Source organism: Panicum virgatum, chromosome 7K, assembly GCF_016808335.1.
Source record: "Panicum virgatum strain AP13 chromosome 7K, P.virgatum_v5, whole genome shotgun sequence".
In the NCBI taxonomy this organism is placed as follows: Eukaryota; Viridiplantae; Streptophyta; class Magnoliopsida; order Poales; family Poaceae; genus Panicum; species Panicum virgatum.
In genome coordinates this window covers 36,020,413-36,032,949 of record NC_053142.1, presented here as the reverse complement: position 1 = coordinate 36,032,949, position 12,537 = coordinate 36,020,413, and the positions used below count along the sequence as shown (strand labels likewise).

The 12,537-nt window shown below is 50.9% G+C and overlaps 1 protein-coding gene across 3 annotated transcripts; it reads left to right on the top strand.

The window, feature by feature from the left end:
- The first annotated feature begins 607 nt into the window (after nucleotides 1-607).
- LOC120641210 (probable amino acid permease 7) lies at nucleotides 608-7,921 on the top strand. Of its 3 annotated transcripts, XM_039917229.1 has the most exons (7): nucleotides 608-861; nucleotides 973-1,209; nucleotides 3,120-3,213; nucleotides 6,100-6,314; nucleotides 6,491-6,624; nucleotides 6,712-6,939; nucleotides 7,044-7,921. In XM_039917229.1, exons 1-7 carry the CDS (start codon nucleotides 774-776, stop codon nucleotides 7,443-7,445), a joined length of 1,398 nt encoding a protein of 465 aa, XP_039773163.1. In that variant the 5' UTR covers nucleotides 608-773; the 3' UTR covers nucleotides 7,446-7,921. The 3 variants fall into 3 exon arrangements, with proteins under 3 accessions (XP_039773163.1, XP_039773161.1, XP_039773164.1); XM_039917230.1 differs by lacking the exons at nucleotides 608-861; nucleotides 973-1,209; nucleotides 3,120-3,213 and adding exons at nucleotides 3,309-5,590; nucleotides 5,798-5,891; XM_039917227.1 differs by lacking the exons at nucleotides 608-861; nucleotides 973-1,209; nucleotides 3,120-3,213 and adding an exon at nucleotides 3,307-5,891.
- The last annotated feature ends 4,616 nt before the right edge of the window (nucleotides 7,922-12,537 follow it).

The following is a 12,537-nucleotide window of genomic DNA, read 5'->3' as shown; positions in this document are numbered from 1 at the left end:
TCAGTCTCTGAACAAAGAAGGTATGTTCTCGTATTCCAGTTACTGTCGGGCTTATCCAATTCCAAACAGCTCCGACCTAGCAAATGCCATTAATTTTTGTTGAGAGTTAGGGTCCAACCTGGACTAGCCAGCAGGCTGCTGGCACGTGTCCAGGTGCCATTCGTTCTCGCTACTGATTATTACGGAGTATATGTGTCATGCGTGCGAGCCTATCCGTGAGATGGGATTATTTTAGCTTCCTAATTATGATTCGAAATCATGTAGGAGTATTGCGGCATTGTCTAGTTACTCCGTACGCCGAATGATTTGGTAACACAAGGAGGAGCCAATCGGGAGCAGAGTCGAACACTCAAACCCGTGCAGATACCCACACCGTCCTTTTCTTTTTTTTCGCGTGCATGGAACACACCGTCCTTTTCTTTTTCTTTTTTGTCGCGAAGTACTATTCGATTAAGAGAAAAACCGTCGTTTTTCAAAAGAAAAACAAGACGAAAAAAAAATGGTGGTGGTATTGTAAAGCGTCTTGCTTGCCCTCCCAGCACACGCCGTTTCCTCCCTCCTCGAGTGATCTAGCCAGCCAGGTGCTTCAAATAGCCGCCCTGCTTCCGGGCCAGCCTGACCCTGACACACAACTAGTCCCCTTCACCGTTCGTTCGCGCCCCCCGCGCTCCGATCCGCAACCGCAGAGGGTTTGGTACCAGGCGGAGATCGGCGCGGCCGCGCCTGCCCCCCCCCCCCCCCCCCCCCCCGACCCGTCGCCCGCCCGGCGATCCATGGCGCTCGGCGAGGGCGGGGACCGCGGGGCCGCCGCGCCCCTCATCGCGGACGCCGGGAAGCATGCCGGCGGCATCGTGCGCAGCGGTGAGCCTGCCCATCCGCGTTCTCTCGATTTTCCGCATCGATCGATCGATCGATCGGTTTCGAATCCAATGTTCACCGGCGGGCGGGCGGATCGTTTTTTTCCCCCGGCAGGGAGCATGTGGACGGCGGCGGCGCACGTGATCACGGCGGTGATCGGGTCCGGCGTGCTGTCGCTGGCGTGGAGCATCGCGCAGCTGGGGTGGGTGGCCGGGCCGGCCGCCATGCTCGTCTTCGCCGGCGTCACGGCGCTGCAGTCCACGCTCTTCGCCGACTGCTACCGGTCGCCGGACCCCGAGCACGGCCCGCACCGCAACCGCACCTACGCCGGCGCCGTCGACAGGAACCTAGGTACGTCGTGCCTGCCGCGCGCCATCCCCACCCCACCCCACCCATTCGTCACCTCTCCCCTTCCTCCTCTGTTTATTACAGATGGCGCCGTGCTCCGGTTTGTTGAGAATGGGCGTTTTGACTGCTCGCGTTGTTGTGATCTCTCCGGCGCGAATTTAGGGTCGATTAGTTTTTCTCTTCTGCTCCCCTTCTCTGTCTAGAAGTAACAAAGATCGGTTAGTGGCAAAACACGCCGGGTCGTTGGATAGTAGTACCAGCGCCCTGCTGACAGGTGTTTGGCTTGGGTTTAAGATGCTCACCGTTGCGTGAGAGGCAATGGGCTCTGTTTGCGTCAAAAACCCCTTGACGCGTCAGGATTAGGCTAGTGCAATGGGCTAAACCCACCACCAGAAGCACACTCAAACGTTGATGTCGCTAATTTTTTTTAACTCACTAACACAACTCGAAACTTGTTAATTCCGGCGAGCAACATCCCATGTTTTCGGTCAAGACAAGCTACACGTGCCAGGGAGAAACTAGAGTATCTTGGCACTTGCTTGCTCATATGTGGAAACTCGCAGCTGCGTGCTGCGTGCTGTCTGCAAGAAAGGTCTCTGTCTCCCTCCGAGGCTCGGATTGGCACGACGTCTCTCCGTCGAAATTGCGACGGGCCGTGACGGCGAGATGTGCGGTGGGATAGAGACGGGAACAGGCACGAGCAGCGGCGGATGCGGAGCCACCACCGGAGCAGGAGAACCAGAGAAGGTTCGCGAACCCCCCGTGGCGCCAACTGCCCAGGCCCAGCTCGACCGAGCTCGCCATCGTGTGGCTGGCAGGGCCTCGCGGAAGACACGCGCCAGCAGCACAAAGATTCCCCCCTGCTCCTCCGCCCCGCGGCGTTGCCACCCGCGCGTCCCGAGTCTCCAACTCCTCCGTGGCTGCGCGCCCCGTCGCTCGCCGGTGTGCGTGGACGACTTGGCGTTCGGAACTCGGCCTGCGGGGGTGGGCGACACCTGGCCGACGGGACGAGAGTGACTGGCAGTGGCTGCTGACAGGGTGCCAGCGCGCTCGTCGGCGGGGCCGTCTTGACGTCGACGGTGAAGGACGGCGTCATCGATCGAAATCGAACCGCTGTTTCTGAAGAACGGCCCGTATGGCTATTCTGGAGATCGGCTCCTCTTCTTTCCGTTCCAGATTGATCACGAGAAGTGCTTGTGCTCCCTTTGGCGATGCGTTTGGCAATCGAGGTTCAGTTCAACATGTCTAAGTGTGTAGAATAACCTACGGAGGAGGTTCAGTGCAGTGGCAGCTTGACATGGCCGTGGTAGTTGTCTTTAAACGTCACCAGAAACGAATTACACTGGCTGATTGGCAAGAGCCCATCTCTGTCAACTAGTCACTAGTGATGAGTTTCGGAGCAGAGACAGACGGCTTAGGTGTACCAACGGTGAAAGCGCCTGATGCGAACCGACGCGTCCGGGCTCAATCTTGACCTGACAAATGTCAAATGCTTCCGCTGTCACTCTCTCCGGCTCCGCATTTCTTCAGGTTGCTCTTGTTTTCTTCTCCCTTTCCGCGGCACGTCACTGAGCTGTACCTCTACAAACTATTCGTCTATACACGACCGTTTAGCCTGTTTACACAGCGTGTAAATGCTACGCAGTTGCTAGCAGTGTACGATTATCCCATTTAATGACCATTTAAATGACTGATTAGTCGGAATAAAGAGCTAAATGGTAGGTGACTGACTGTTTAGTGTTTACCGTTTAGACTATACATACAAGAACCACCAAGTACTTCTATAAGCGCAAGTTAATTTAAAATTAAAATGACTCCCTGTGTGCTAGTAGGAGTAAATCCCATTCATTCCGATGCGATGGCTGTGCGATTTCTGATTCCTGAACAACCGAACTCCCTTCTTTTTTTTGCAGGTAGCAGCAGCTCGTGGGTGTGCATGCTGCTGCAGCACACGGCCCTGTTCGGCTACGGCATCGCCTACACCATCACGGCCTCCATCAGCTGCAGGTACGCCCGCTCCCATTGCATCCTCCTCAAACATGCTAGACTACACGTTGCCGGACTGGCGGAGTTGGTGCGGGTCGGCCGGTCGGGTCGGGTGGGTGGGCTGGCATATTCCACTGCACGTTTCGGCACAGCGGGCCGATCCCACACGTGGGCCAACAGCCCATGCACCCATATATATGTTGTTGCGCGTGACGCGCCATGCCAAGGGTATTGTAGGCCTTATCTTGCTTCAAAAAAAAAAAATTTGTAGGCCTTATCAGGCCCGTGACCAACCCGAGCCAGTGATGCAGTTTTATCTGTAGGTCTCGGATCCAGTGGTCAATAGCCCACCAGTAGTAAAGTTTTTTCAAGAGAAAAAATTAATTTATTATTACAAAAGTTCGATTATCAATCTTCAATTATGAAACACATAGTTGAAATTTAGCATCTGTTATCTGGTTTTGTAGTTAAAGATTGAAAATTGAATTTTTTGCGATAATTTGAAAACTCTAAATCGGACTTTTCGATTTTTTTTCTACCGAACCACGAAGTCATCGGGTCTGATTTTTTTTTCTCCACCTCTCTCAGATTTTCCATCCGGGAATATGTAAAAGTTCAACAAACACATCCATCGTCTTTCCTACCTCCTTCCTCCAGACAAAAGCTATTTTGGCTCTTTTTTTTCTTCCTTAGTTGTTCAAATGGGGAATCTATATGTTTCCCATCTCCCTCTCTCCGATTTCTCTCCCATGGTTCCATTATCCCCAACCATCGATCTCGGGTTCTTTCGCTTTCAAATCCATCACCGTCACTATCACACGCACGCAGTGGTGTGCAGTCATCGTCTTATCTAACCCTCTGATCATGCCAATGCGGCCCTTCACCCTGACATTTGCTGAAAATGCGAGAATTCCCAATCGAACTTCACGCCCACGCAATCTCCGGATATCATTTCCGAGCAAAGAGGAAAGACGCCGCGCAACTTGCCCGAACTTGCCTCCGGCATTGTCATGGCCTGTTTGACGGGTAGCGAGCCAGGGAATGTGCCGCGGAGGAGCTAGCCGCGCCCTGCCGTGGAGAGTAGCTGCGCGGAGAGGGCTGGCAAGTCAAAAGGCGGCTCCTAGAGCGCGACTTCGAGTTTCCCTTTTTGACCTGCGACGATACGGACCATGCCGATGATGAATCCGGACACCATTGCCGTCCATTAGTGGAGCCGAGTATGTCGTAGCGCCAAGAGGGCATGGGTTTGGCTCGAGTGGTTCTCTTGGTGAGAAAAAGGGAATCAAACTGGTCCTAATCGTATCCACAGAGGGTGACTACTGACAAAAACCTCCATGATAATTACAACTCTGCCGGTCGCCGGTCTTGGAACCGAAAAGTTTTTTTTGGGTGTATTTGTCCCCCCAAAAGTTAAACAAACTGCTACCTCCGGCCATGGTCTTGAGTCCAGCTGAACCAAAAGTGTTAGCATGCCAAATCATATGCTCCCTCCATCATCTCAGAATAGCTATGTTTCGGGTCTAACCAGACATTATCCAACTCTAAGAATCATGCAATCTAAAAGAGGGGAAACCATTATTGTTTCAGTCCACATCGCTCAATGCTTCGATGTGCAAACTGCAAACAAGCCCGTTCCGCCAGTTCTGAACCTCTTAACCTTTCCAAATTATAGCCAGCACCGGGGCGCCATTGAATGCCACTTTCGTCGATCGTCGTGGTCGTACGTAGCAGGTGCGCGATCGGGCTTCCAGTTCCCTTGCCCGGGAGGAAGCCGCACCGTCTCGTGGCAAACAAAAGTCGGGACCGTGCCACTTGCGCTCCTGTAGCAGCGGCTGCGGTGCCTGTAGCCATGTCCCTGACCCGTCGACGACCGGTGGGCATCCCCGGACCCCACATGCCCTTCCGACTCGTGATACGGTACTGGCTCTGGCCTCTGCTTCTGCTTGCTAGCGTAAGTAGCTCCACCCACACCGACCAGTTGAGTCCTGCCCGCCCGAGCGAGAGCACCCGAGCCTGCTGCAGCCTCCCGCCGGCGGCCGGCCCACAGCCGCAGGTAGCCGCCGGCTAAGCCGGAGCGCCCGCTGACCACCGACGATGGCGGTGCTGGACCTGGACGGCGGCTGCGGCTGCGACGACGACGGGCGGCGCCCGCGGCGGGGCGGCACGGCGTGGACGTGCGCGGCGCACGTCATCACGGCAGTGATCGGCTCCGGGGTGCTGTCGCTGGCATGGAGCGTCGCGCAGCTGGGATGGGCCGCCGGCCCCGCCTGCATGCTCTGCCTCGCGCTCGTCACCTACGTCTCCGCCGCGCTGCTCGCCGACTGCTACCGCCGCGGCGACCCGGAGAAGGGCCTGCCGAGGAACCGCTGCTACACCGACGCCGTCCGCGCCTACCTCGGTACGGTAGCACGACACCATCACCATGATACTAGTACAGCCGCCGTACTAGTACGCCGTTATTTGCAGCAGCAGCCGTGGACTCGTGAGCGAGACAAATTAATCAGTAGACCTACTAGCTTTGTGAGTTTGTGGTGTGGGTTCATGATGGCCTTTTTTCCCCTTAATGATCCGTGCGTGTCCTGTGTGGGGATGGCGGCGTGGTCAGGCAAGAAGCACACCTGGGCCTGCGGCTCGCTGCAGTTCGTGAGCCTGTACGGCTGCGGCGTCGCCTATACCATCACCACCGCCACTAGCATAAGGTAGCCAGCCGCGCCGCCGGTAACAAAATTTTCCCTTTTCAGCTACCTGTCTGTCATCGTGCTTCCTGTCTGTGCATGCCGGGCAGGGCAGCGTCATCGTGCTGCTGCTGGTTAATTTTAGCCGATTATTTTGACCCTGACTGTGTTTGCTTGCCTTGTGTGTTCCGCGTTGGGGCTGCTCTGTTTTTTTTTTCCCTGATGGTTGCAGGGCGATCCTGAAGGCCAACTGCTACCACAAGCACGGGTACAATGCGCCCTGCAGCTACGACGGCAGCTACTACATGCTCGTCTTCGGCGCCGCGCAGCTCTTCCTCTCCTTCATACCGGACTTCCACGACATGGCGTGGCTCTCCGTCGTCGCCGCCGTCATGTCCTTCTCCTACGCCTTCATCGGCCTCGGGCTCGGCCTCGCCACCACCATTAGTAAGCCCCATGCTTCTTCTTCTTCCACCAACCAATCCGATCCGTCCATTTGTTTGAGTCGAGTGATGCTGCTTACATATGTAGTTTGGTTCGATTGTCCGAACTGATAAATTATGTGCTGCAGTTAAACATTAGTACAGTATTAGAGAGCTTACTCACTTGTTTCTGTTCTTCAGCTAACGGGACGATCAAAGGAAGCACAACAGGTGTTCCGATGAGGACGCCTGTGCAGAAGATTTGGCGCGTCTCGCAGGCCATCGGCGACATCGCGTTCGCATACCCGTACTCCCTAATCCTCCTGGAAATACAGGTAAATAGATTCCTTTCAGAATTAGCGCTCAAAAGTTCTTGGCCAGATCTCTCTTATTGGTAATTCATACTGCATCTGATCATTTAGGACACCCTGAAGTCACCGCCAGCCGAGAACAAGACGATGAAGAGGGCGTCGATGATCTCGATCCTCGTCACGACGTTCTTCTACCTCTGCTGCGGCTGCTTCGGCTACGCCGCCTTCGGGAGCGACGCGCCGGGCAACCTCCTCACCGGCTTCGGCTTCTACGAGCCCTACTGGCTCATCGACTTTGCCAACGCCTGCATCATCCTCCACCTCCTGGGCGGGTATCAGGTACTAACTGTTAACTCTGACACCGACACCCAGGAGTTTCAGAAATTAAGTTCAGAATCAGAATGAGAACCTGAAACACTGTTATGTTTCTGAAAAACCTGCAGGTGTACAGCCAGCCCATCTTCCAGTTCGCGGACAGGTTCTTCGCGGAGCGGTTCCCGGACAGCGGGTTCGTGAACGACTTCCACACCGTGCGGGTCCCGTGCCTGCCGCCGTGGCGGCTGAACCTGCTCCGGGTGTGCTTCCGGACGCTGTACGTGGCGTCCACGACGGCAGTGGCCGTGGCCTTCCCCTACTTCAACGAGGTGCTGGCCCTGCTGGGCGCGCTCAACTTCTGGCCACTGGCCATCTACTTCCCCGTGGAGATGTACTTCATCCAGAGGAACGTGGCCCGCTGGTCTGCCCGGTGGCTCGTCCTGCAGGCCTTCAGCGTCGTCTGCCTCCTCGTCAGCGCCTTCGCGCTCGTCGGCTCCATCGAGGGGCTCGTCACCCAGAAGCTGGGATAGGAGCACTCGTGTGTGCGCCCTTCCTTCGTCTGTGTTTTGCTTTGCATTGCTTCTCTTCCTGCTGTAGCGGTGATGGAGAACGCAGTGAGCAGTAGCAGCAGCCAGCAGCAGCGGCAGCATACCAGTAGCAGGTCATCTGCATTCTGCAGGACCAGGGAGTGCCAGGTTGCGCAGTGTTCTTTGATGCCTTCTTGCAGCATTAGAGACATGTACACAGTGTCGCATTGCATCCATGTCGTATTGCCCAGGATACTTCAGAAGTTCAGAAGAACTAATGTGAGGAACCCTGTGACGGCCCAGATTTTTGAATAACCAATTTAGGATAATTAGCACCAAATCATACATCAGTAAATAGGAAACCTTGAATTAATACATGTGTATGCATGAATGTCTCTATGTATGTGTGTTTATGTGTATTTGAACTCAAGTGAGAAAACTTAAATAACTTTTAAAATGATGCAAGTTTGCATCTGAAATTGAATTGACATATCACTAACATCATGGTAAACCAAAGTTTAGTTGATGTCAAGGGAAGAAAATAATTTTTTTTCACATGAAATGACGAGTTCTTCAAATCACAGTTTTTAAACATTTAAGTTATTTTTTTCTAATCGTAACGAGCAGGTTTTAAAAATGAATTTTAAACTGTTGCTCAAATGAATTTTTGCCCAAAACCAATGTTATAGGTTTTCGAATGACGAACAACTTTTGTGTTCAAATATTTTTGAGTTGCTACACAAAAATGGAAGAAAAAGTTGATTTTCGAAGCGTATACGATATTTTCAAATGTACTCAAGTTTCAAATTTTTATCTTTTAAACAAAGCTTCAAATGAACTTTTGCCTAAAACGAAGGAGAAAAGCTGAGTTTACGAACTGGACTTTGGAACTTCGAGTTATTTACAGCTTTGCCATCACCTCCATCTCTCTCTCCTCCCTCTCTGTTTTTCACTGTGACAACGCCGTTCGTCGCCGGCGAACGTCGGGGACGGCGTCCCGTCCACTGGTCGGCCACGCACCGTGCCCCGGTTCCTCCCCGAAGCTTCTCGACATCACCACGCGGCACCATCTCCCGGTGCGCACGCCGAGGACGGCTGCCCGAAGCGCCACGACGACGACACGCCGAGTCGTGCCGTGCGCCACTTCTCCATCTCCCCTGCTCCCTCGGCCCTCTCCTCTCCCTTGAGCTCGCGCAGCACGCGTTCCCGACCTCCCTCTCCCCCTTCCCTTTCTGGCCCAAGCAAACCGAGCCGAGCTCGCCCAGAACCACGGCCATGGCCGCCGCCATTGTTGCCGCGGAGCTCGGGCTCACCGCGGAGACCCCACCTCCGGCACCTTTCCGCCCGAGTAGACCCCGCAGCGAGTTTCCTCTCGCCATGGCGCAGCTCCCCGACCTGCTCACCGCCGCCCAGGGCCTCCGGAACACCGCCGCCGCGACAAAGCATCGCCGCCGTCCGCAGCTCGCCGTCGAGCTCGTCGTTCCGCCCTCTCCCCGCCCAAAACAACCTCGGGAACGGCTTCACCTCGCCCCAATGGAGTTCCCAAGCCCAGCCACCTCCGCTCATGGCCGTCGGAGCGCCGCCGCACCGGAGCAGACCACCGCCGGCCGCCGCTCTCCGCGGTGCCGCTAATTCCGAGCACCCCAGCCCCCACCGAGACCTTCTACAGGTGCGGCTCGACCTCCTCTCCATTTCCCCCCAACCTAGCCCCCACCACCGGAGCCTCTCCTCGCCGGGAAAAGCCGCGCCCTCCCTCCTCTGTTCCTCACCCGACCAGGGACCCACGCTGAGAAGAAACAGAAACCTAGGGGTCCAAGTGTAAAAACGACAGGAACTATAGATCTCAAAAGCTGCGAACTTTGAAAATACCTAGAAAATCGTAGAAAAATCGGAAAAAATACAAATCCAAATGTTTTAGAATCCTTGCAACAAGCTCTACAACTTTTGTTACATCCACTTTTGCATTTGACCAATAGTTTTATCTCTATATTAAATATTAGTTTTGTCCATATTTGAATGTATCTCAAGTTCTATCCATGATCTTTAGTTTATTTTTGGATAGTGTGCTATACCCTAGATGAGTAGCTTACTGTAAAAATGTGAGGACTTTTTGACAACTCTAGCTATAGGTTTCATTAGATCTTGGTTTATGCTTGTGTTAAATAGATTTAAATACGCAGGATTCTATACTAGTTTTCTTGAGCTAAATTTTTTATGACAGACTTAACTTTGTTTCTAAATACTATGGAAATTTTTTGGGAATTTTTAGTAATGTATAACTAGTCCTTTTGATTTATTCATGAATAAGCTTTGTAAATCAAAAAACCCAGTTTCCTTCATCAGAAAAATCTCATATTTTTACTAGAGCTTGGTTTTCAGAACATGATCATTCCTGTAAAATTTTAGCCACTGAAACTTAGTAGTTTACTCTGTAGATTTTTAGATAAATATATGCCTAGAAAAAGAATCTTAGTTCTCATGCTTGCTGTATAGCTCAATAAATTATGAAAACTTTATCACAAGCTCATCTTAAGAAATCTAACCTACTGATCAAATTTCATTACCAGCACTTACATTCTCTAGCCCGGAGAATTATTTTTGTGTAGAAATGCTTTTTCTGTACTAATATAAAAGAAAGCAACACACCCAGCTCTTTTATGAGTTAGTATAGATAAAATTTCTACTCTATAAATGACTGCCCAGGAGATGTTAATTAAGAAGTTCACATCCAAACTCACATCATATTAGACTACAGCTTTATCGTGAAGGAACAATAATAACATCTATATTGTTGAGCAACTCGGAATTTTGCATTCATACATATACATTGCTGCATTTCATTTAGGTATGATAGATGAACCACGTGAAAGATGTGACGTTGGAGCCGAGCCAGAAGACGGTGAATGGTGGACACGTCTAGAAGATAGACGGATGGATCTGGATGTGCACGACTGAAGGAAGATGCTCGCTGAGCGATTATCTTCTAATTAACACTGACCTAGTGTTAATCCCAGGCAAGCCCCGGAGTATGTCCTATATAATTTAAATTTATGCAACTTATTATTATTCCTATCTACTTGCGCATTTAAGTTTACAGGAGTTGCTTGGAACCTTAGCTGCATGATCCTAGGTACCTATGCTTGAACACTAGTATGTATAGGTCGTTAGTGGGCTATGCTAATGGTTCGGTAGAAGTCGAGTGATTTCCTGTCACTCGTGAGAATTATAGGAGTTGAATGTCTACTACATACTACAAATATAAGGCTCACGGGCGGGGCTGTGGTACTTGTGATGCCCCGTCTGTTTAGTGAAAATGGATAAGGCCGCAGTGTGTGGTAGTGGTGGTTAAGCGTTTGAACATACTAACCACATGCCGAGAAATATGGTAATCGGTAAGGTTAAGTACCTGATCGGCCCGGCGAGTGGACTTCTCCCTCACCCTCTTTGAACGTTGTTCTCATGCGGCCACATGCGGGTGCAAGAAGGCTCACGACCCGACGTCGTACCGTGGCGTGGATTCTTGTAGTCGAGGTGGGTGACCCTGATCCACAACCCGGAAAGAAAGGGGAAAAGTCGTGTGTGTGACTTGGTTCTCATACGTGTGTGTTAGGTCTGCCTGGCCAGGTTAACAAATTCGATTCGAATCGTCCGCTTCTCACGGTTTGGGACTGCTTAACCCTTTTGCCGCATAGAGTAAGAAGTGAAATATGATGATGAAGAATATGGTTGGTTGGATGATGAAAGATAATTATTTCCCACCATATATGCTATTGGATAGATGCTCACCTAGAATGGTTAATTGAACTAGAATTTGGAAGCTAAAATTTGAAATTAAGGATCTACTCTTTACTGCTTTTCGGCAAAACAAACCCCTCCATCCAAAAGCCTTGCATGTCTAGATTAAGGGCTAAGTATACCCTTAGTCGGGTAAGCCTTGCTGAGTATTAGTATACTCAGCCTTTCTTGTGGCTTTGTTTTTCAGGTGGTACATCTGAGGATGTGATTGATGTCATGTACGGGCTTCATCATGATGACTTCTATGGTCGCTAGACTATCGTGTATTTTTTTTCTGCTGCACTTGAACTCTGTTGTCTTTTTATAAATTCAAACTTGGTTTGTATTAATAATTCTATTTCATACTCTGTGCGGAAAAATTAGTGGAATGTTGCATTCTCTGGACTGCTTTGTCGATCCTGTTTCAAGTGGTTTAATCGGGATTTTACCCGACAGCACTGCCGGATTACTCCGTTTTAAGTGCGTGTTAACCCTAGTTACTATTTCGGTGTTGGTTAGCGCACTTAAGCCGGATTAATTTAGGCGGGGCTGCCACAAACCCGTGCTGCCGTCGATGCATGTGGTCTGAGATTTTGATGAAGCTGTGGACTGATCAGCAGTCTGTTCTCGTTATAGATCCCAAGCCCCCACTCAATTTGCATCTCGGTTTTGCACGATCATTTGGTCAGGCATAAGCCTTGCGCCTGAATTCAGGGGCCTCTTCAAGTTGTACTGCCCTTGGCTTCCATGTGCTTGCTGATTAGGATAAGAGGATTAAATAGCAGCTTCATCTCAACAGTGTAATCAAAGTGCATTCCAATTGTTGGAATAGTCCCAAGAATAGTCCCATATTGATAACAGGAAGACAGTTAAACCCAAGTCACATAGTGAGGGAGCCCATCACCCCTTGATCTAGCTCTTGAGTTGCAGAAAGGCTGTCTAGTAGTATAGGCAAACAATCGTTGTTGGATCCTAGTCCGCAAAAGAGCACCAGTAGTAAGGCACAAATCATTGGTTCAAATCAGATAAAAGGGCTTTTTTTACTTAGCCGTAGAGTAATTCTTGGTAGAAGGGAGATCCTCGGTTCGAATCTGAGAAATTTTGTCTACTAATTCCATTCACAATTTTTGAAAATGCCTCCATTTTTTTGTTGATTTTTATGAATTATTTCGTTTACTTCGACATGCAGATATATTTTTTGTCCTAAAGCGTTTGAACTAAAAAAAAAGGAATATGACGAGCGAGATTGTTGGATTCATTTCCAAATCTGATTTTTTCCTTGAAGACCGTCGTAGCTGTCAGTCCAGGTAACTGGAATGAC

Bases quoted from the DNA above. Each gene is read 5' to 3' on its own strand.
- LOC120641210 (XM_039917227.1), top strand. From the start codon at position 5,287: ATGGCGGTGCTGGACCTGGACGGCGGCTGCGGCTGCGACGACGACGGG. The intron at 6,315-6,490 runs GTAAGCCCCATG...TCTGTTCTTCAG, and splicing joins CGGCCTCGCCACCACCATTA to CTAACGGGACGATCAAAGGA. The intron at 6,625-6,711 runs GTAAATAGATTC...CTGATCATTTAG, and splicing joins TAATCCTCCTGGAAATACAG to GACACCCTGAAGTCACCGCC.